Genomic DNA, 23,520 nt, shown 5'->3' with positions numbered 1-23,520 from the left:
CTAGACACACCCGAATAGATCTGCAAAGGTGTTTGGATTAGACGGAGAGACACGCATCTTGCACCTGAACCTTACTTGTCATAACTTAATGCATGAACAAGTACCCCGGTCCTTTTTAAGAACAGTAAGGTAAACGTATATGAATGTTAAATAGGTTCAGCCTTGGTGGGAGGAGGGTTCCTGCTCTTTCAGAGACTGGCTGGTCTGAGGAACGTTATATTAAAATACAGCATGAAACCAGGAAATCTGATCTTCTTTTGCTCTAAAAAGAGAGAAGAGATTTGTGTCCGTCACTCAAATTAACAGTTGAAGATTTACAGCCAACAGTAGAATCACCTTTCCTCACATAAAAACTAGATTTGTTTTAAATGCTTCCAGATTTACGGCAGATAAAGAGCGAATTCTCAAATGTCTTTCCTCTCTCCGTCAGGTTTGAAGCTTCCCTTCTCACCTCTTAAACAAACTCAAAGTCTTTCCTGTCTTGGCCCATCAGCTCGCTGGACAAAGCCAAAATCCCCCCACAAAGCTTCCAGCAGGTGCTGTGAATATAAAGTAGAGTGGGAGTGCATCATTCATTGGCCGGCTTCATTTGGTATGCAAAATAAAAATGAGTTACAAAAAACAAGCCCTGGCAGGAGGCTGCACGGGGGCTCAAATACAGCTGCAAAGCGACAAAGTGGAAGCAAAACAGGCCGTTTTCAACAGAAACAACACAATGTCAAAGAAGGGGTCATTTGTTTGACTTCAATCGAATAAGTTCATCAACTGTTTCCGTTGGCAAAGCTCACATGAAACACACAAAAATGCAAGTTGCTTATTTATAATAAGAGTTACGTCATTAATGACGCTGCAAACTCGTCCAGAAGCTCGTCTGTTGTTCTTAAATCCATATTAAATATCTGAGAAAGTCTTTTGTATTGGTCCCTTCAGGATCTCAGGGCGCACTCACACTGTCCATCTGTACCGTGCCCAAACAGGTTTTACGAGTAAAGCCTAGTTCCTTTGACCAGTGTGAGTGCAACCGTACCGCGCCTATTTGCGGCACGCTTGCCGTCCACGGCCCGTTTGGGAGAGGTGGGCTTTTGTAAAGCACGTTTTTGTACGAGCACGAGCGTGCGCGGACATTTAAAACAATGGCGGCGAAAGGTTCACGTTGGTGTGATGCGGAGGTGGAGTGTTTACTGCAGATTTGGTCGATGAAAAGATTCAAAAACAGTCGACAAGACGCACAAAAACTCCGAGGTCTACGGAAAGATTTGTAACAAAGCGACGCATCGCGATGAATTCAACCAATGCGTGTGACGTGTTACAGCGTGATGACGTATGGACAGCAAGAAGCATTCACTGAGGCCCAGGTAGTGTGAGTACAAACGGGCCTGGGTCGCGGGGGGAGAGGGGGGGGGGGGGGTGTACCCTAAAGCACAGGGCGCGGTACGGACGGACAGTGTGAGAGCGCCCTTAAGCCCTATTCGTCCAGATTAGTTTGACGTGGGGACATGGGGTAAATAGTTTGACCTCAGGACTTCTGTTTTTCATGCCCAACCCTAACTTTACCTTTTGTTGGTCCCGTAACATTACTTTTTTTACGTTGTTGCACTTCCGGTTTCGCGTCTTTTGACTTCCGATCCAGTCCTGCAGCTCTAGCGTCTCCGTCGAGGTCTGTTCTCTCAACTTGATCCAATTGTCCTCGCCTATGGGAGTCGCCATCTTGTCAGACTTTGACCTTACCTCATTTCCTCTTACCAAAAAAGGGTGTGTATGTGACGTTAGGGGGAGGGAGATACGTCCACTGCCATCGCGTTCACACAATCTAACCATTCACACCACATTTACACACTCATGCGCAGCATGGGTAGCAATTCGGAGTTCAGTGTCTTGCTCAAGGACACTTCGACATGTGGACCGGGGGAGGTGGGGATCGAATCACTGATCTCTCAAATGGAGGACGACCCACTCTCCCACTGAGCCACAGTCGCCCCTCATCTATCAGCTGATGACCACTTGGTTAACGTTAGGGTGGCTTCGTCATCATCGTTACCATTATAAACACTGGAGAGTTGGTTGGAAACAAACAGCAGACTCCTGTGGTAAAGTGTGACGATCCCTCCGCTGACTCTGATGCTTTTGCTTTTCTGTAAAAAGGACGGTCTGAGAGTCTGTTTGACCTCTTAGAGGTGCGCTCTGCTGCACCTGTAACCACACCCTCCAGCCCTATGTCTACATCCCAGCAGCAAGAAGTTAGACCACTGGATGTCAGCAGAAACTCTTTAAATACACGGCACTTTCCACTGGGAACAAGGTGCAGAAGAACCTTCAATCGTCACACGTTATTATTCAAGGACTCAGGGAAATAAATGTCCTGGCGAATGTTTTCATTTCCCATTTATTTGGACGTTTATTCGAAGATTGAAATACTTGTTTTCTCACCTTTAACTGCAGATTGTCACACGCCGTGACCGTGTCTTAGCCTGTTTATGTTTCCTGTATTGTATTCATCGTCACAACAGCGTTTCATTCTGCTTCCTGGTCTGGATCTTAAAAAGTGGATTTTAATCTCAGTTTTACCTGAAGGGGAAGAACAATTAGACCATTTCACAAGATTTCTTTCCCAGGAGGGGGTAAAATATGAACCGATGCAGCCTGTAATTAGATTCTGAGCAGTCATTTCAATTCCTTTTATCTCCTCTCAGTGAGAAACTTTCTATTGATTTGCAGGGGACTGAATCACCACGCTGAGGATCTTCTTCTGTGACCAGCGGACCTGAACTGCTGCATTACACGATGACAAACAGACTGTGAGCAGCAGCCCGGAGCCTAATGGGACCTGAGACGACTCCTTCCTCAAACATTGTCGGAGCAGAATGGTGTAGCCTGCGGTGGGTGTTCTGCTGAGGGATTTTGGCAGAGCGCGGAGTCTTCAAGTCTCTTTAATGACTGAAGTACCTTTCACTGGAGCTGTGATATTAGTGAAAGCTCTCCCCCTCTCTCCCCTCCCCTCCCCTCCCTTCCCTCCTCACTCTGCAGAGTGCAGCCGCACAGAAAGTAGCCTCTTACCTCTGCTGTCATCGCCGTGGAGAGAGAGAGAGCCAGGCGGATGTTAGGGAGCACTGCAGACGCAGAAGTGCAAAATTCAGCAGGTATCTGGAAAGTGAGAGCGTGGAGGAGGAGGAGGAGGAGTGGAGTAAAGAGAGGAGAGGAGAGGAGAGGCAGACTGTCTCCCTCCTTCACCCGCTGGGCTTTTCTGCAGCATCCTTCCACTTCACCATGGATCTCTGGAGTAAAAAAGTCTGGGGAATTATTACGCAGGTCACCCTGATACTTCTCAGCTCGTACGGGGCAACGAAAGGAGGTGAGTGAGATTTATGTTTTTGATATAACAGAGATCATATGTGAGGTTGTGGCTCTGCTGCTGAGTGCTGAACACTGTGTGTTTACATTTAAATGTGAAGGTGTTGCTCAAAGTGTAGACATCATACAGGTATTTCCCCTCTTTGTATAAGTTGTGCACGTTGGGAATTAACTAATGCAGATTAGTCTTTTTGGGGTTTTTCCAACGTGCACAGCAAATATCTCGTCACTGATTCATTTCCATGTTGGATGCACGAGTTCCCATGCACCGCTCTTCAGCGAGGCAGTGGGAGTGGAAGCGTGCGGGTGCGGACGGTGAATGAGAAACACTTTTTCACTCACTCAGCATTTTAAACAGGTGCCCATGAGCAAGGCGCCCGAGCCTCGCCTGCACCAGTGGAGCTGCAGGAGTCTGTGGCCGCACTTGAAAGCGTGGCTGCATGAGAGTGAAGCAGGTTTTGATGATGATGATGATGATGATGATGATGAGGATCAAAATGAATTCAGTTGGGAAGAGAATTAGCAGCACGAGGAGGAGAAATGCTGTTCACCTGCCTCTGCTGTTAAAAGCAATGTTTAGACCAAACCACTGATTCATCAGATTCTCTTGTGGGGGGGGGGGGGGGGGTCAGAAGCCCCTTAGGAAGTTTGCTTTTCATTCAGTAAAACAGAAAATACATAAATATCTCTTTGCTTTTCCGGTTTTTAAACCCAGCTTATTAAAGTTAACAGAGGATTTGTGGCTGGAGCTGTGTGCGTAAAAAATCACAGTTACCGGTTTATGAGACAAGTAAAGAAGAAGAAGAATTACTTTATTTATCCCACAACATGGAAATTGAATTTTTTCACTCTTATAATTAATCATGTTACACACACACATGCACAGACAGGACCAATATACATGCAATTAAGGAGAGATGTTAGAGCGAGGGGGCTGCCAGTGACCGGCGCACTGAGCAGTTTGGGGTTCGGTGCCTTGCTCAACAGCACCTCAGCAGTGCCCAGGAGATGAACTGGCACCTCTCCAACCACCTGTCCACGCTCCATACATGGTCCACACAGGGACTTGAACCAGCGACCCTACGGTTCCCAGCCAAGTCACCTATGGACTGAGCTACTGCCGCCCCAAAACCACTGCAAAAACATAATTTATGGTCCATTTGGCATCCCGATCATACACTGTGTTGATGGAAATGTCAACAGAGGGATCACTTCGCGCGGGAGCTGTTTGCGAGTGCCAAACAGCGGCATTAGGAGTGACAATACCGCGGTCTAATAAAGCACGTGTCAGAGGGTAAATGTTTATCTGACGCTGTGTTAGAATGCATCCTGAGTCAACACGCCTGGGCAAATACGACTTATTAAACATTTGAGGGAATCAAATACCACTAAGGGATTCAGTGTGGGTGGAGCGGGGACAGACGGATGAATAGTACATATTACCACGTCAGGTTCAAACTCCCCTCGACAGACAACAGCTGCTGGAGAGAGACACGCTGACATTAAAGGCTTTCAAAGAGTAAAATAAAGGAGATAAAGAGTTGTTTTTATAGCCCTGAAGGAAATGGTCTGGACTTTGCGGAGTGCCTGTCAGAAATCAGAACCAAAAGAAAAGAAAATGTGGACTGTCTCGCACAAATCGATAAAGTACGGCTTGAAAAACCCCTTTTTAGCCTTCTTGAAGAGCAAACACGCGGTTCATCATCCACTCTATAATCTCTGATGCCCAGACCTCTCCCCACGTCTTACTTGACTTTGTGTTCGTGCTGAGCCGGTGCCACAGGCAAGGTCTGGCTCCAGCCATTTGTCAGCGTGAACAAAGGAGGGAAAACGGTCGAGGTAGGGCAGATGTTTGTTTTCTGCAGCAGCGCGGTGACCCTGCTCAGCCCTGAGGCAGCAGCAGCAGCAGCAGCAGCAGCAGCAGCAGCAGCAGCAGCAGCAGCAGCAGCAGCAGCAGCAGCAGCAGCAGCAGCAGCAGCAGCAGCAGCAGCAGCGGGCACGGGGGCCATCCTGTGACACGATGACTGTCACAAGCAGCTTCGTTTTTCCTCCATCGAAAACAAAAGACGTCTCATGCTGCTCCGAAACTATATATAACTAACTAAGACTTTGGGTCGTGTCGTGGAAATGGATTTCTTCAATAAAGATCAACAAACTGGATCAGCTTTTTCTCCGTGGTTTATTTTGACAAAGTATTTTCCTCCGCAGACAAAAATACGTTTACCCGTGCCTCCTCACTCTTCCAAGAGTCCAGCAGGAATGACCCCGATCCAACTCGTGCCCAGTCTTTTAGAGGAAGAGCCAGAACGACCTTATCATTGGTTTGGTGACGTCTTTAGACCAAACAAAAACACGCCTTAGACATTACAATCCCCCTCTGAACTTCTCTCATCACAAGGTCTCTAACACAGGGTCCACCCAGGCCAAGGTCTCTAACACAGGGTCAACACAGGCCAAGGTCTCTAAAACAGGGTCCACATAGGCCAAGGTCTCTAAAACAGGGTCCACATAGGCCAAGGTCTCTAAAACAGGGTCCACATAGGCTAAGGTCTCTAAAACAGGGTCCACACAGGCCAAGGTCTCTAAAACAGGGTCCACACAGGCCAAGGTCTCTAAAACAGGGTCCACACAGGCCAAGGTCTCTAAAACAGGGTCCACATAGACCAAGGTCTCTAAAACAGGGTCCACATAGGACAAGGTCTCTAAAACACGGTCCACACACTAAATTGTCGTCAGGCAGAAAGCTGATGGGTTCTGAGACATTCAGCAGAAAAAATTGAAGAGAAAGCAATTCATCAGAAAGCAAAGTCATTTAACATTAATAATGCAGGTGAAGGAGAGAGAGGCAGTGGAGCATCCTCATCTCATCTTCAGCCTCTTATCCGGGGTCGGGTCTCGGGGGCAGCAGCTTTAGCAGGGGACCCCAAACTTCCCTTTCCTGGGCCACATTAACCAGCTCTAACTGGGGGATCCTGAGGCGTTCCCAGGCCAGTGTGGAGATATAATCTCTCCACCTGGTCCTGGGTCTTCCCCGAGGCCTCCTCCCAGCTGGCCGTGCCTGGAACACCTCCCTAGGGAGGCGCCCAGGGTTCATCCTTACCAGATGATCCTGAACCACCTCAACTGGCTCCTTTCAACGCAAAGGAGCAGCGGCTCTACTCCGAGTTCCTCACAGATGCTGAACTTCTCCCCCTCTCTCTAAGGGAGACTCCAGCCCCCCTCCTGAGGAAACACATTTCGGCCGCTTGTACCCACGACCTGGTTCTTTGGGTCATGACCCAGCTTTCATGACCACAGGTGAGGGTAGGAACCAAGATTGAAGTGGAGCATCCTGGAGTCTCAAAAAGTGGAAGATTTGCGTTTCAAGCCAGAACTTTCAACAACAACAATCTACTCTTGTTACTGCGAAACACAAATCTACATAGACTCTACCTTCTACCTTTAGAAAATGTTTCTGTGCAACAGACGGAGAGCTGGAGAGAGGTAAGAAGCTAATTGGATGCGGATGGGAATGTCTGTAACCTTTCACTTCCATCTGAAGTCCAAACGGTTACTGCGACTCATTTATCGAAACGCTTTCCTGCAGACATACGTCGCCTAGCAATACATCATTGAACTGAGTGTCACGGTTCAGGAGTTAAGTCTCCGTTTCTAAATGATCAGCGACGGCAGAACGACGTTGCATCATTGTCCCAACTGCATTTGTCCTTTTTCAATATTTCAGTCATGTTCACTCCTACATTATGATTCTGGGAAGGTCACAAAGTTAAATGCATGACAGCTTGTGTTGATATTTCAATTCTTGTTGCATAAAAAGTGTAATTTGTCTTCCGATGCACCGACGCAGCAGCTCAGTCAGCCCCTGTGCGCGTAGACGAGCTTTAGTAATGGGAGTTGTCTGAAATCACCAAGCTCAGAAAAGAAGAAATGCATAAAAAAATGTACTTTAATGAAGATTGTTTCATTTAACAATCATAAAATAAACACAATATGCTGCTTCTGCTGCCGTTCTCACAAACTGTTGAGGATCGAATTACACGAGGAAGCAAATACAATCAATTTAATCATATAAATGGCCTCAAACTGCTCATTTTGTTTTAGATCCTAATACTGAGAAACGTATTTATCCAAAGCGTGCTTGAAATTTCTCGCTGCTTCACTGAGTTTCGGGGACACTTGAAGTTTATTCCATTCAAATACGGCCGGGTATGAAAAGCTGAACTCTTGAATCTCAAAAGGATGAAAGCTGCACGGAGCCGAAGCTGAGCGCAGCGGGTGGAGGGAGGAGGTGTTTACTGTACGTGCACACATCTGTGGAGGTGAACCACTCACTGTAAAATCCTTATGAATGTTTCTGAAGAGTGGGAGGGAAACTGAGACAATAACACAACAATCAATAGTCTGAAGGAGACAGAGTGGAATGAAAACAAACGCGTTTTATTTACAGCGTAAAACAAAAAGGTTCTGAAAGTGTGGAGGAGGATGGGACGAGGGACCTGCCGAACAACTGAACCGATGAATGCATGACACCAGGACCGACTAATGTAACGAACAATAGACCTGCTGTCGTGTTTCTAGACAAAATATTATATTCATGTGGACACGAATAACCTGTTTTATGACTTGAAGCATGTACACACTGTTTCAGATACCCTGAATAAGACGCCTGGGGGCTGTTCCACAAAACCTAGATGACAGATTAAGCTGTGATTTCTTTATTTTTTTATTTAACCTGGCTGAATGTAGCCTCCACTCGTAGAGGCACATAAGTCAGCCTGCTGCAGACTAGACTTGATCAATCCAGGGACTTTGTTTTAGACCGAACTGCTAATCAGACTTTAGATAGACGTCTAAATTCATCTGGCACCTAACTCAAGACACCCAAATTCAGCCCAGAGAGTCAACTTTTAGTCGTTTTGTAGTAGTTTTGTTTCTCTTTGTGGGCATTTTAGGTCCATTTTTAGTTGTTTTTTATCTCTTTGTGATTGTTTTGCATCTATTTTTAGTCGTTTTGCATCTTTTTGTGGTGGTTTTGCATCTATTTTTAGTCGTTTTGCATCTTTTTGTGGTGGTTTTGCATCTATTTTTAGTCGTTTTGCATCTTTTTGTGGTGGTTTTGCATCTTTTTGTGGTGGGTTTTGCATCTTTTTGTGGTGGTTTTGCATCTATTTTTAGTCATTTTACATCTTTTTGTGGTGGTTTTGCATCTATTTTTAGTCGTTTTGCATCTTTTTGTGGTGGTTTTGCATCTTTTTGTGGTGGTTTTTGCATCTTTTTGTGGTGGTTTTGCATCTATTTTTAGTCATTTTGCATCTTTTTGTGGTGTATTTGCATCTTTTTGCATCTTTTTGTGGTGGTTTTGCATCTATTTTAGTCATTTTTCATCTTTTTGTGGTGTTTTTGCATCTTTTGCATCTTTTTGTGGTGGTTTTGCATCTATTTTAGACATTTTGCATCTTTTTGTGGTGTTTTTGCATCTTTTTATATCTTCTTATGGTGGTTTTGCATCTATTTTTAATCATTTTCATCCTTTTCTGGTGGTTCTGCAGCTATTTTTAGTCATTTTGCATCTTTTTGTGTTAGTTTTGCATTTATCTTAGACATTTTGCATCTTTTTGTGTTGGTTTTGCATTTATTTTAGACATTTTGCATCTTTTTGAGCTGTTTTTGCATCTTTTTGTGGTGTTTTGTAGTCTATGCGGTTGTTTTGTATGCTAGTAGTCATTTTTTTGGTCATATTGTATAGTTTTGTGTGTATACTTGTGGTCATTTGCAAAATCGCCCCCAAACAAATGACGTGGGTCCAGTTGAAAGGACAACATGTGCTCCAATGCTCTGCACAATGCTCACTCAACATGCTCAGCAATAAGAAGTGCTGACATTCAGAGAGTGCTCCTGATGAAGTGCACTTCCAGGCTGCTGCTCCTGTTCACCTGTTGTGAATGTTATCACTCCAGTGAATGGGCGTAATCATGGGCTGTTATCAGCCTCATAGACACAGGTTAGAAGGAGCCATGCACGATAACACTCACCTTTATCTTGGTTGGGACCCCTTGGCGTCACTTTTTAGCTTTGTGAATTCCAAACAAAACTTTACTTGTTGAGGTTCAGGCAACAAAACTATGTGGTTAAGTTTAGGAGAAGAGTGTGGATTGGGTGAAACACCAGAGAACGTTTTGTAAGAAAGTCATGTTGTCTTTTGGCCCAAAAGGAACGCCAACGCAGCTCCTTCTGGTGAACGTCCTCTGTGCGTCTGATCCACCCATGACCCCAACAGGATGGCCTACTGAGCCAACCGTACTCCCTCATATAGTAGTGATAACGGCTAATATCGGCCGAGTCACACACGACTTTAGACACTGAAAAGGGTCCGACCCTCCGGTGTGGTTGCATGAGTCCACCGTGGGATTTGTATCTCATCTCTCAGCTGATTTGGAGTCAGTGGAGTGTGTGTCCTAACCGCAGCCTAATGAGAGATAATACTTCTGTACTCCTGTGTGTCTGTGTGCTCCAGTTTGTGTGTGTTTTTGTGAGTGTGTGTGCATCCTGAGATAAGGGGCATGTGAACACGATGAAAGGTATGGAGAGAATGCTAAGCAACGCCGCTGTGTGTGTGTGTGTGTGTGTGTGTGTGTGTGTGCACATGTTGTGTTCAGATAACGAATGACTCACCACTCACAGTCACCCGTCTCCCAGGAGAGAGAGTCTCGAGTTAAAGCTGATGTGTAGGGTGGGGCTGCACCCACACAGAGGAAGTGTTCCCCACGTCTGCTGGTTTACCTCAAAGATGTTTAGAGGAGGGAACTGTTGACCGAACTTTGGGTTCTGGTGTGTTTGGTTATCCAGCAAGAGGCTAAATGATATGGCATCAAATGAATGGTTAGAAGTATTGTTTACTGGGGCGTCTGCGGCTCAGGAGAGAGCGTGGGTCGCTCTTTAGTCACAGGGTTTGCGGTTCAATCCCGGCTTCTCCTGTCTGCATGTCGAAGCCTCCTTGCAGCACCTTGCATCACCGTCCTCGAGCGAATGGGTGAATAGGAGGCAAATTGTAAAGCGCTTTGTCCCCTAAAGGTAGAAAGGCACAGTCATGTTTTTGCTGCCCATCATAAACACATTGTCGTGCTGTCGGCTGCTGAAGGAGTTTCACCAGGACCAACAATAATGTGCCTTTGATTTTGTGAACAGTGATTATATGAAAACTGTTACTTCAATCACAGCGGCACACGGGACGGAAACACAAACGTTGAGATTATGGATAATGTTTTAGGCATGTAAAACGATTGATAAAGTAACTTAAAAAGCACCATGGCAGATTTTGGGCTATTTAGTGGTTAGCCCAATCTCATCTCATCCTTAACCGCTTATCCGGGGTCGGGTCGCGGGGGCAGCATCTCCAGCAGGGGACCCCAAAATTCCGGTTACCCTATCTGACCCCAGTTAAGGCGTATACGTGCACGAGTACTCGGGTTACTAAAGGAGATATCTAGGTCTGTTCTACACGGTGTGAGAACTTTAACCGGGGTAAAGTGTTTTCATAGGGCTCGCGAAACCAGGGTAATGCCTTAACCCGAATATACCCTTAACCCTTTTTGTGGTGGTTTTGCATCTTTTTGTGGTGGTTTTTGCATCTATTTTTAGTCGTTTTGCATCTATTTTTAGTCATTTTGCATCTTTTTGTGTTGGTTTACATTTATTTAAGACATTTTGCATCTTTTTGTGGTGGTTTTTGTATCTTTTTGTGGTGGTTTTGCATCTATTTTTAGTTGTTTTGCATCTTTTTTTAGTCATTTTGCATCTTTTTGTGTTGGTTTACATTTATTTAAGACATTTTGCATCTTTTTGTGGTGGTTTTTGTATCTTTTTGTGGTGGTTTTGCATCTATTTTTAGTCGTTTTGCATCTTTTTGTGGTGTTTTTTGCGTCTATGTGGGTGTTTTGTATCCTAGTAGTCATTTTTTTTGGCATCATTTTGTGTATACTTTTTGTCATTAAGCATCATTTTGTGATCATTTTGTGTTTTTTAGCCACATTTTATGAGTCAGGGCCCCTGACTTTAAGGGCCCCTGGGCCTGGGTCCGATAGACCTGTTTAGTAATCCATCCATGACGTAATGTCATCTCAGAATTTGTGCTTTGAAACGTTTCCTGCATTGTGCGATGATTAAGAGATGGAAAGGAGATGGAGACATCAGTGGGTTGTTATAAACGGGATGTTGCTCCCCGCTGCATTTCTCTTCAGGGTCGATCACAGTCAGTGACTTTATTGTAACGTCAATAAGAAGGATGAGATTATATCGTACTAAGCATTCTTTGAAAGGATCGGGAGGAAAATGTCTCTTTGCCGCCAATGTCAAACAGAATATCAGCATTTGAACTGGAAGTGTTGACGGGAATGTAATTAGTGGACTGTTCATTTTCCTGCGCTGTCCTTGATGATTCATGAGGCGCAGGAGTTTGTGACGGCGGAGATGAAAAACGTGAGAGCAGAAGCCCCCTCTCATATTTCCTCTTTAGTGCCATTCATGAAAATGTGTGTTCAGAGAAGAGCCATGAATGCGATCAGAGGAAGTCAAGGCTACATTATGGCAGCGGGAATCCAGATTTATGAACCCAGGGACGAGTAGTTAAGTGATAAAAGTGAGACCGCATCCATCCGTCTGAGTTTGTGACCACTGATATTTGTTGAAGGCCGGTCCTGCTGGAGCTCCGGCTCCGTGAACACACACTCATCCATCACACGACCCTGTCATCACATCAGAGGACTTGGAGTTGGTCCACGATGCTGTCGGACTCCGCTAAGGTCACGCGGCTCCGTCAGTTAACGCAAAACCGGCTGTTGGTGCAGAAGTGAGCAGAGTAACAGCGCTGTTGAAGGTGTGTTGTTGAGATCAAATTAAGACCAGGTTAGGAATTGGTGATGGGAGCAAGGGGGTGGAGAGGGAGGGGGCCATAGACAACCCCACCACTGGCAGAAGCTCAGTCCATAGGTGACTCACCTGGAAACCGTAGGGGCGCCGGTTTGAGTAGACCATGAATGGAGTGTGGCATGGACTGGTCGCTGGAGAGGTGCCAGTTCGTCTCCTGGGCACTTCTGAGGTGCTGTTGAGCAAGGCACCAAACCCCCAACTGCTCGGGGCGCCCATCCATTGGCAGCCCCCTCACTCTGACATCTCTATATTAGTTGCATGTATATAGGTCCTGTTTGTGCATGGGTGTGTATTTCGGGCCTGTGTGTGTGTGACATGAATAATAATAATAACAGGGATTAATAAAGGAATTCTTCTTCTTCTTCTTACTTTTTATTTACACAAACGTTGGGTGATATTTACCCGCACGATTGTTGTCATGTGATTGTCATGGTGCTGCCGCTGTCTGAGTCACGTTACTCCTTCTGTAGCTCCGGTCTGCTCACTGACGTTACTGATGGGCGCCGTGTTTCCCTGTTTCAATCGCTGTTTTTTTCATCACACTCGTGTTCGGCTGAGTTTCACCCATCGTTAGTGATGGAGGGTAAAATATTTTTCTCCATTCTAAGTCATTCATTCATTCATCTTCAACCTCTTGTCCCTGTCGGGGTCGCGGGGTTGCTGGAGCCGATCCCAGCTGACATGGGGCGTGAGGCGGGGTCCACCCTGGACAGGACGCCAGTCTATCACAGGCCACATAGAGACGAACAGAGACAGACAACCATTCACACCTACGGGTGATTTAGAGTCATCAATGAACCGAACACCTGCACGTCTTTGGACTGTGGGAGGAAACCGGAGAACCCGGAGAAAACCCACGCAGACACGGGGAGAACATGTGATGCAGAAAAACTTTATTCCTTTACCAAACAAGGCTAACATGTCCCAGGGATGCCTGGAGCGAAGGACAAGTTCCCAGCTCCATTATTGTTGTTTTTATGACGTTTTTGTTAAAAAAATCCAGTATTTTCCACTTTTCTTAGAGCCTTTTTATTTTGACCCCCAACGATACCGATTTTACATTTTATGAGACCGTGGGAAAATGAAAGTGGGGTACTTCAATTTGCCATGAATTGTTATGTATATTAATGTATCATACGTTAATATATTTTGATGAGAAGATATATTGTCGGGAAAATTCAATTCAACTTTATTTATAGTGCCAAATCATAACAAAAGTTATCTCAGGACACTATACAGAGTAGGCATAGACCCAACAATTCCCCTGTAGATAACAGTGGCAACGAAAACCTTCACTATAACAGACAGGAACGTCAGACAGACCCAGCTCTGTGGAGGACGCACATCTGTCTTCACCGGAGAGAGGAAGAAAAGGAGAGAGAGAGAGAGAGAAAAACAAAGACAGACAAAAGACAGAGAGACTGACACACTTCCAGAGATGCAAGCAGCCAGCGAGTAACAGTAACTATAACAATATCTATAGTAATGTGAACATGACCCACATGTTATGGCAGTTAATACAGCAGCAACAGCAGGAACACGCACATCCAAAATATACCCAACGTTAGCGATCGTGTTACTTATTGTAACGTCAGTGATCTAGGGTTGATGGACATAATCCCTCCGAGCGTTTTCCTGCGAGATACTGTCACTTTACATTTGTTACCGCAGACTAACAGAGCTCATACGGCACATCTAGAGTTTCGCAGACATCTAATCTATTATTGCTGCCTGGATCTACTTCCTGGGCCTAATATAACAAAACCTCTACAAACTGGAGCTGTCAACGTATTCCTTTAGACTGTAAATCGCCATCTGCTCCCTCTTCCACTTCAGGCTGCCACGAGGGATAATTAGATTAGATGCAGTGTCTTGGTGGATGTGGGTGCAGACGACATGTTATTGGTATAAGAGTCTGTAGCTGACATTGAACACCGCGGGACATTGCTGAGTCGGAGCCAAGACTTTAAGATGTATCTGGCGAGCGATTTAATGATTCAGTTAATGAGATAAAGCCCGGAGTGAGGTGAGAACAGCGCCGGTTTATTTCTGACACCTTCTCCCTCCTCACATTATATCTGTTTTGCTCCAGGTAAGGGTCAGTTACAGAACAGCAGGCCTGCAGCCGGCAGGGATAAAATGACAAACCTACAGGTCCTGCTGTGTGGACGTGGAAATACATCAGGTATTTGATCATTAGCTGTAACGTCTTAAGCATCAAATGTAAACTTAGGGGTGAACGATATGGCAAAATATCATCATAATTGTTTTACAGTAAAATCATGATCACAATCAGTTTTTTACATTGAGTCTTTATTTCTCTACAGTCCTAAAAGAGAAGTATAAACATTTAGGAGGGGGTGGGGACAAACACTGTCCGATGCTCGTGTGCTGTTAGGACACAGTATAACCCTGTTTACAGTTTTAGCCATGACTTCCCGCTTCTCTCTGAATCAAACTCCTCGCCACTACCTGTAGTTCACTATGATTGGTTGATAGTCGTGTCTTCAAGACGGACATGAGACGGACTAAAGTGTGTTGTCCCAGAGAAAACATTTGCGTCTGTGCAAAGCATAGAACAGCAGAGGATAGAACATGCCCTAAAGACGATACTACGATCTCTCTGCTTTAGCAGATCATCAACAACTCCTTCACCGTCTTATATGGTCATATCGCCCACCCCTATGTTAACTTACCGCGTTTTATGTTCCCGTAGAAGCCTCAAGTCCGTGTGATATCAACCTTGTTTTAAGGAAAACATGTTTTATTCACGATCTCATTGAGAAGTACTACATTACCCACAATCCTCAGTAAAATTACAGCATCTCTGGTGGATGTGGCTGTGATCATAGAAAGGTTGGCTAGTGACTCTACAGTCGTTCATGGAGGCAACACGGCCTTGTACTTTTTTGTTTTCTTCCGTTATCCAAAATAGTTTTTGCACTGAATAAAAAGTCTGATGGTTGCGATTCATCTCGTAGCTCTTTGTATAAGGATTTTCAGAAACGTCCGTGGGAACAAATGAACGGGGGAAAATCACTTTAAAAAGTGGGCGCTCCCCGTCGAGCTGTATATTCTGATTGTTGGCGTATTTTCTTACATTGTGTCGCTTTAATTGTGTCTTGCTGTGGTTCTCATCCTTCTCTGCATCATGCATACTAAGGAGAAAACACCAGAGGATTGTTGGTAACGATCATAAAACCTGTCAGAGCGCCGACAGGTAAGGCTGCAAATGCACTCGCTGAGGTGATTAAGCATCGAAGGTTCGCCTCTCATACCGCAATATTGAGAAATAGATCTGTCTGTCTGTCGAACAATGATGACAAAGCGTACTCCTTGAGTTGTACAGTAGAACCTGATTTAGTACGAGTTAAATGTGCTGAAGAGGAACTTTTTTCTTCCCAAAAACCTGTATATTCTATAACACGACCTCAAAACATGAACTGCACTTTATAACTATTTTCAGAGAACCTTTCATTGCATCCATGTGAATTCCTTGCTGCTTCACAGAGGGAAGTGTTGCATAAGCAAAGCTTTGCATAGTTACACAATGGTATGCTGAGCTCAAAGAAATCAGAGCACAAAGCTTGAATATTGCATGATTATACACTATTTAGAACCCGTTTGTGAAGTTCTCCCCCTCCACTGAATGGCTGTTATCAGCCTCAGAGACGCTTAGATGAGAGCGGCTGCACCTGTGGGTTCAGAAGGCCGTTAACGTCTATTCACATGGAGACATTCACCATTAGCTCAATCAGGGCCCCGTTGTGAAATGCAACAAAACAAACGTTCCCTTACTTGGCAGAATAATAATGATGCTCAACAGTATCTATCTTTCTCTTTGTAATGGTGTGAAACTGTAGGTCACTGCAACGGTTAAGTTCTTCAGTCTTGTGTTTTAGGACCCTTACGAGGATTTTAGTGCTCTTAAACTACTTATATCTGATTTTATTCTTTGCTCCAGATGTCATTTCTGCAGTAATAAATATGAAATAAAAAATAATATGTAACATACAAATGACTAAATAAATGGGTGACACGGTGGTCTGGTGGTTGGCACTTTCTCCTCACAGCGAGAGGGTTCCTGGTTCGAATCCTGGCTGGGGCCCTTCTGTGTGGAGTTTGCATGTTGTCCCCGTGTCTGCGTGGGTTTTCTCCGGGTTCTCCGGTTTCCTCCCATAGTCCAAAGACGTGCAGGTGTTCGGTTCATTGATGACTCTAAATCACCCGTAGGTGTGAATGGTTGTCTGTCTCTGTTTGGCTCTATGTGTCCTGTGATAGACTGGCTTCCTGTCCAGGGTGGACCCCGCCTCACGCCCGATGTCAGGACGCCAGTCTATCGCAGAAAAATACATCATGAATTTACACAATCAAGAGTCACGGAGGTCACACACAACCCTGCACACAGCAACTGAACAGATCAGTGTGCACGCATTGTGATGCATTTAACTGCTGATTGTGACCCGGTACAAACGGATGTGCGACTTGCTTTGGGAAATACTAATCAAGTGTCATATTTCTGTCTAAGTCACCCGTAGGTGTGAATGGTTGTCTGTCTCTGTTCGTCTCTATGTGCCCTGCAATAGACTGGCGTCCTGTCCAGGATGTACCCTGCTTCATGCCCGATGTCAGCTGGGTTCGGCTCCAGCCCCCCCCCCCCCCCCCCACTCCAAATGAGTGAATGTCCCCTGCGTTCCCCAAGGATCTGCACCCATGTGGGCGTCTTTCTTACTGATGGGGTGAACATACTCTCTTCCTGTGATGTGACTTAATGGAAGAGCCTGGAGACGTTTTCCTTTCCTTGCACAAATGTCAAAAAGTAAAATGTGTATGAAATGTGAAAGACACCTGCTGTGACAAAAACGAATGCTCTTCTTCACATTATTAACTGGTAGCTATCAGCTGTTTTGACGACACGCTGTTGGATTCAGTGTTTTAATGAGTGTTTAAAGGTTTTTAGATAATGAGTATTGAACAGTGACTAACAAAAGGCTTGTCTACCAATGCACTGATGATTTTTATTCACACAACACTCTTGAAATAACTGGTTCAAGGGCAGAGAGTCAGTAGGGTTCCTCCCCGACAGGTCAGCGATTAGAGTCTCTCACTTCATGAGCCAGATCCTCTAACCTTCCCAACACTGCAGCTGTGGGAGGTTCGGTTTTCTGTCTGTAGAGGAGATGAAAGTTAAACCTGGCAAATTCAGAGTAAAAAAGCATCTGCAGCAGAGTATACCCCCTTTTTTTTTTCATAATCAAAAGAGTAGAATAATCTGTAAAGCATATGTGCTGGCGTCAGAAAACAGCAGGAAGAAGTGTTTCTGAAGCGGCTGCGAGGAAAGTAAAATGGTTTGAAGAAAAGTTTAAACGCTGCTCGAGAAGAAGAGGAGGAGAAGTGGTGGAAATTCTGATGGAGCACTCTTGACACGCCGCCGCAAACTTGGTGAATCTATAAACAAGTGAAGCGCTCGAACAGAATAACCCCTCCCTACTTGTCTTATGTTCTCCAGTGCCCTTGTCCTGAATTAGATGCGGGTGAGTACGCGAGTACACTTAGGACACGCGTCAGTGGACACAAGAGCAGCACAGGACAGACGGCAAACTTTGCTGTTGCTTACAATTTCCCTGCATGGAGCGCAAACACTTTTTACAGCCTTTAACATTCTCCACCATACAGAGGGGGTCAGGCCCTCCCACCAGTGGGGAGAGTACAAACACTTTCAGCTCTGGACAAAAGCCCAGTGGACTTTTCATCTGTGAGGCACATTTCAAGAAGGACATAAAGCTCGGTGTCTCCAACACGTCCTCGTCCCAACCGAGCCCCCACCACAGCAACCTCCTGGTTAATCCAATCAGGAAGTGTCAAAAACTGCAGTTCTCTGAGTGTCCACTAGGGGCAGGTTTCATAACAGAGCAGTTTCTCATTGACCCCCATGTTAAACAGGCCGTTTTCACAGCATCATTAAACCTGTTTAAGGCCTGGGACAAAAGAACAGTATGATCTGTATGTTTAGGTCATATCTCCATGACAACACTGAGGGGTTTAATTTTTTTATTAGAGGTTAAAGTTTATGAATAATTAGGGGCGTGGTCTCTTGAGTGACAGCTACCCTCTGGCCCTCACTTCTCCTCGGAGGTAAACGTCAGCCAGATGGACGTATCCCCCTCCCCTCGACGTCACATACATGCCCTTTGTTGGTCAGAGGAAATGAGGCGGAGTCAAGGTCTGACAAGCTGGAGACTCCCGTAGGCGAGGACGATTGGATCAAGTTGAGAGAACGGACCTCGACGGAGAGGCTACGTCCATTTTTTAAAACAGTCTATGGTCCAAACTAGTCACATGCGGTGGTTTTGTCCCGCCCCTTTGGCAGCTCTTGTCAATGCTCTCGGACACTCCGCTACATTTGCTGTTTTAAACACAAGGAACATGTGGTTAATGCTGTGGATTTAAACAAACCTGCGTGGTTAGGTTTAGGCAACAAAACCACTTGGTCAGTGATTGGATAAGCAACATATTCTCATCAACAGGTTGGCATGATCTCTTGAGGAAGGTTATGCACAGACATTCGTATGATATCTTACCAAATATGACACTGGATGTGGACTGCGATGGTTAAATTTAGGCATCGAAACGAGTTGGTTAGGATTAGTAAAAAGGTTGTGGCTTGCTCCTCCTGTTTAGCGCTCCGGCTAACTTGAATGGGGTTTAAATCGTTTAATCGTGCAGCTCTTCTGGACTTTTGAAAGGTTCTTGGACAGAAGGTCGTGATGCTCGAAAAAAAAAGTGTATCCACTGATTTCCAGACGTCTCTTTCTTCATGTAAGTTAATGGGGAAAAGTCTTTTGGGGCTCAATGGCATCACGTGACTGCCACCGTGTCAAATCCGCTTCAGAGTCCGGTGCTCTTCCATGGGTGTCCTGGGTGTCCTGGGTGAAACGCCATTTACCATCACAACCTGCCTCCTGACGTGGAGTTTGACGCTCTTGTGTCTAATATCACCGCTGGTTGAGACGAAACGATGATATTTGACGCCCTGGCAATGAGAACGGGCTGGTTCGTCTGGGTGGTCTCTGATTGTTGTCAGCTTTTTTATTTTTGCTGCAAATCATCTTCAGTTAAATATTCAAGTTTCGGCTCAACAGTTTTTTTTTGCAAGCAAGGAGAATCTTGTGTATGCAGGTTGTTCCCATAAGAGCACAGACATCTAGACAATATAATGTAATACCTCTAACAAATACTGTGTCAGGAGTGTGTCATGCACGGCAACAGCAACGTGTCAGGAGAAGTGCTGCGTTCCAGTGCCATGGGAAGTTTCGGACCTCGGACTAGACAAGGTGCACTGGAATGACTGTCGAAGTGGAAGCTACTGCTATTGAATTCGAGGGAGATCTACCTACCCTTGAAACTTCGGACTTCCCATGACATTTGAACGCAGCATGTGCAACAGAGCGACGATGACAGGCAGGAAGCTCGGCTAATCATTTTATTCAGACCGAATAAATGATTTGTCAGACTTTTAGCAGCAATATGAGAAAAATGAATATTGATGAGCTTCAACACCTGGTGGATTCCTTTTACATTGTATTGTGCCATACGCGTATTAGGAGCATTTTAAGATAACTAAAGAAAAGTGTAAGAATGCCAGAGAGGTAAGAAATGCTTTAACATTAACAAAAGTTAATGCGGTGCTTCTGCAGTGGATTAGCCTGCATTGTGAGTGTCCACACCCTGGATGGTGTGCTGTATATTTTACACAAACAGCAGGCTATATTGAGCTACTGACAGAAAAAACAAAAAACCACCAGGGCACCAGGTGTGTGTCTATGACTGTCGGATGAAGGGCTGCACACATTGTTTTTTCAGCCTCCAGGCTGAGGATGTGCTGATCCTCACAGCTCAGTAGCTGTTTGACAGACAGGCTCCTTTGCTCCAGCGACAGAGGCATGCTGGGAGGATGTCAGACAGGTCAGAGCAGTAAACAGAAGACCGGTCTGATGTAGTGCAGCTCCACAAATCACACAAAGTCACGCCCCCGATGCTCATACGAGAAATGTTGGGTATCTGTAAATTATAGTGTCCTACACTTGCTCTGTATTAAAAGTGTCTTGAGATAACTTCTGTTATGATAAGACGCTATATAAATAAAAATGACTTGACAATAAGTCAAATTCTTGTCCCCCATTCCTTCGTCATCAAACTGTGAATCCTCATGCAAACTGGCGCAGAAATCTTTGACCCTTTTATCAATTCTTAATAAAATATTTAGCACTCACAGCTCAGGCCAAACACAACACTGTTCCCTTTCTCATTTCATCTTCAGCCTCTTATCCGGGGTCGGGTCGCGGGGGCAGCAGCTTTAGCAGGGGACCCCAAACTTCCCTTTCCTGGGCCACATTAACCAGCTCTAACTGGGGGATCCTGAGGCGTTCCCAGGCCAGTGTGGAGATCTAATCTCTCCACCTGGTCCTGGGTCTTCCCCGAGGCCTCCTCCCAGCTGGACGTGCCTGGAACACCTCCCTAGGGAGGCGCCCAGGGTTCATCCTTACTAGATGATCCTGAACCACCTCAACTGGCTCCTTTCAACGCAAAGGAGCAGTGGCTCTACTCCGAGTTCCTCACAGATGCTGAACTTCTCCCCCTCTCTCTAAGGGAGACTCCAGCCCCCCTCCTGAGGAAACACATTTCGGCTGCTTGTACCCGCGACCTGGTTCTTTGGGTCCTGACCCAGCTTCCAAGACCACAGGTGAGGGTAGGAACCAAGATTGACCGGTAGATCCAGAGCTTTGCCTTCCTCAGCTCTCTTTTCGTCACAATGGTGCGGTAGAGCGACTGCAGCTCCGCCCCCGCTGCTCCGATTCTCCAGCCAAACTCACGCTCCATCGTCCCCTCACTCGTGAACAAGATCCTGAGGTAAGGGGGGGGGGGGCTGGCTAAGGACTCATTCCCTACAGCTGTCATAATGATAATCTGTAAGAGTATTATTATTTCTGTTATTTCGACAACATCACTGCAATGTCTGGAAATCTTTCTTTGAGCACAGGAGGAAGGGTCCACTCATGTCACTGTGGATTAAAAACACAGATAAACACCTAAAATATAATGTAAATGTACACTGCATGCACTATTTATGGCACTCTCTCGCTCTCTTTCCCATTTTATCCTGAAATTACATCCAAAATTTAATGAGTGCATCAGTAGCAGGGGAAAGGCATCCGTTTCATTACCTCAATTGCTTCTTCACGTTCTTAGAACAAATATACAGATTTAATTAGAAGGGGGAAAAAGGCAACCTTAGCTCTTCTTGCTCAAACTGTGGATTGAGGTTTTGCACGTCTGTAAAAAAAAAAAAAGCAGCTAATTTATTTATTTCATGTTTGAAAGCACAAGCAGGCCTCGGTGTGATTACCGCATTCAAGAGATGCATGAATTAATGGTTTCATCACTGTGAGCGATGCACACTGAGCAGCGATGTACGGGAACCCTTAAAGGACCCTTAAATGACCCTTAAAGAGCTCTGAACCTGTAAATCTCCCGATCGCTGTCGTCACTGAAGCGGAGGGAGATGCTCATCAGCTTGATTTAATCGTAAATGTTGTGGATACTGTGATTTTGCTGTGGATGGAGAGAGAGAGGCGGATGAGAGCAAAAGTACTGGTGCAGCTCTCTCTGTTTGGATAAATAAGGATTAAACACACTTGTTGTGGTTGTTGTGCAGGGTACTGAGAGTCCTGAGAGGTGTCCTGTAGTGCTCTCAGACTCACAGAGCTTTGAATAGGAAACGTGCCAACGTGGGGAGGACTGACTCTCAATATCTCTATTTGAAACACCCCTTTAGCGGCCGTGACACTCAGTCCTTGTGTGCCTGAAGCACTTCTAAAGTGTGTTAAAACTCTGCGACTGTGAATGGGAAAAGTTACTACAGCAGGTGTACTTGAAAAATACCTAAAGCAACAACATGTCCTGGAGCCACATTTTTTTTTTTGTTGGCGGTTTTTCAAGCCTCTATCATGTAAAGGATAGACAGGAAATGGGGTGAGAGAGAGAGAGGGGGAGACATGCAGCAAAGGGCCGCAGGTTGGAGTCAAAACGCCCGCCCGCTGCCTCGAGGACCTTCAGCCTCTTTACATGGGGCGGTTGCTCAAACCACTGTACCACCAGCCACCCAAAGGAAGCCATCTTTAAAGCTAACAACAGACTAGCTTAGACACTGCAACACTTCTAATTTTTGCAGGTCCTCACAATTTTCTAACCCTGCCTTCTGCTAATTCCCCAAATTCATATTGATATCCAAATCCAATGTGTGTTTCTGTGTGTGTCATGTGTTGCCAGATCAGATTGGAGGACCGAATGAGCTACTTTACACATTACACCATACACATTAGCCTTCATTTCATGAAACCTGGCAACCCATAGCTTCATGGCCTGCGCTTACTCTGCCACTGTAGGTTGAAACTGTTAGGTTTCACTCACTTGTGTTTTGGATGTTGAATGTTCATGGGTACCCCCTGTAGACAATTACCTTACATAGAAGATACGCATACCTTCATCAGCGCAGTTGGCTAAAGGAGGCCACGCCCACCAACACACTGTGCACACACAGGCAAACATGGACTTCTGACCTTTTGTGATGTGAATTTGACATGTTAACTTGTGATTATCACTTTATTGTACCTTGTGTTCTAATTTTAATGTGAGTTATACATCTAAGTACCAATTTTTCAGTGCTTGTAATGTTCTTTTATTAAATCATTCAAATGTCTTATATCTACAAGCTGACATTTACACGGATCAATAGCTGATTAAGTGGCTAACACTGTTAGGGAATATTTCATTTCCCTAGACAGTTGGTGTAGTTAATAAATCAATATCTCTGTGTTATGGTGCAGAGCTATAATAATAATGACTTTATTAATAAGGACTCTCTTTTAGATTACTGCTGTGGTCAGTTATAAGTCCTAAACCCTCTGGAGAACACGCCAAGCCCATGATTTCTCTTGGCGTCTTCTATCTCGCTCTCTGGCAGGTCGCAGACACAGCTGCAGAGTTTCATGATAACGTTCACTGTCACTGGGTTACACTTTGCATTTCCTAGCTGGTGTGAATCCTTAATCTTCATGTTCATGCACTATAGCCAATTGGATGTCAATACATCTCCTCTTGCTGTATTGGTTCACCTTTCATATTATAAGAATCTGAATCCCTAACAAACATTTGGGATTTATTAGAGCTTTAGAGTTCAGAACTAAT

The 23,520-nt window shown here is 45.1% G+C and overlaps 1 protein-coding gene across 1 annotated transcript in view; it reads left to right on the top strand.

The window, feature by feature from the left end:
* Positions 1-3,264: 3,264 nt before the first annotated feature.
* LOC310953440 (contactin-associated protein-like 4) overlaps positions 3,265-23,520 on the top strand; it is a gene marked incomplete at both ends in the record, with an annotated part of 92,068 nt that continues 71,812 nt past the window's right edge. Inside the window, one exon of the mRNA XM_083922478.1 lies at positions 3,265-3,349. Within this exon, the coding sequence (XP_083778604.1) occupies positions 3,265-3,349 (85 nt within the window). The remainder of the gene's footprint in view (positions 3,350-23,520) is intronic.

Source organism: Echiichthys vipera (genome assembly GCF_963691815.1).
Source record: "Echiichthys vipera genome assembly, chromosome: 11".
In the NCBI taxonomy this organism is placed as follows: domain Eukaryota; kingdom Metazoa; phylum Chordata; class Actinopteri; order Perciformes; family Trachinidae; genus Echiichthys; species Echiichthys vipera.
This window is presented reverse-complemented; position numbering and strand designations above follow the sequence as displayed.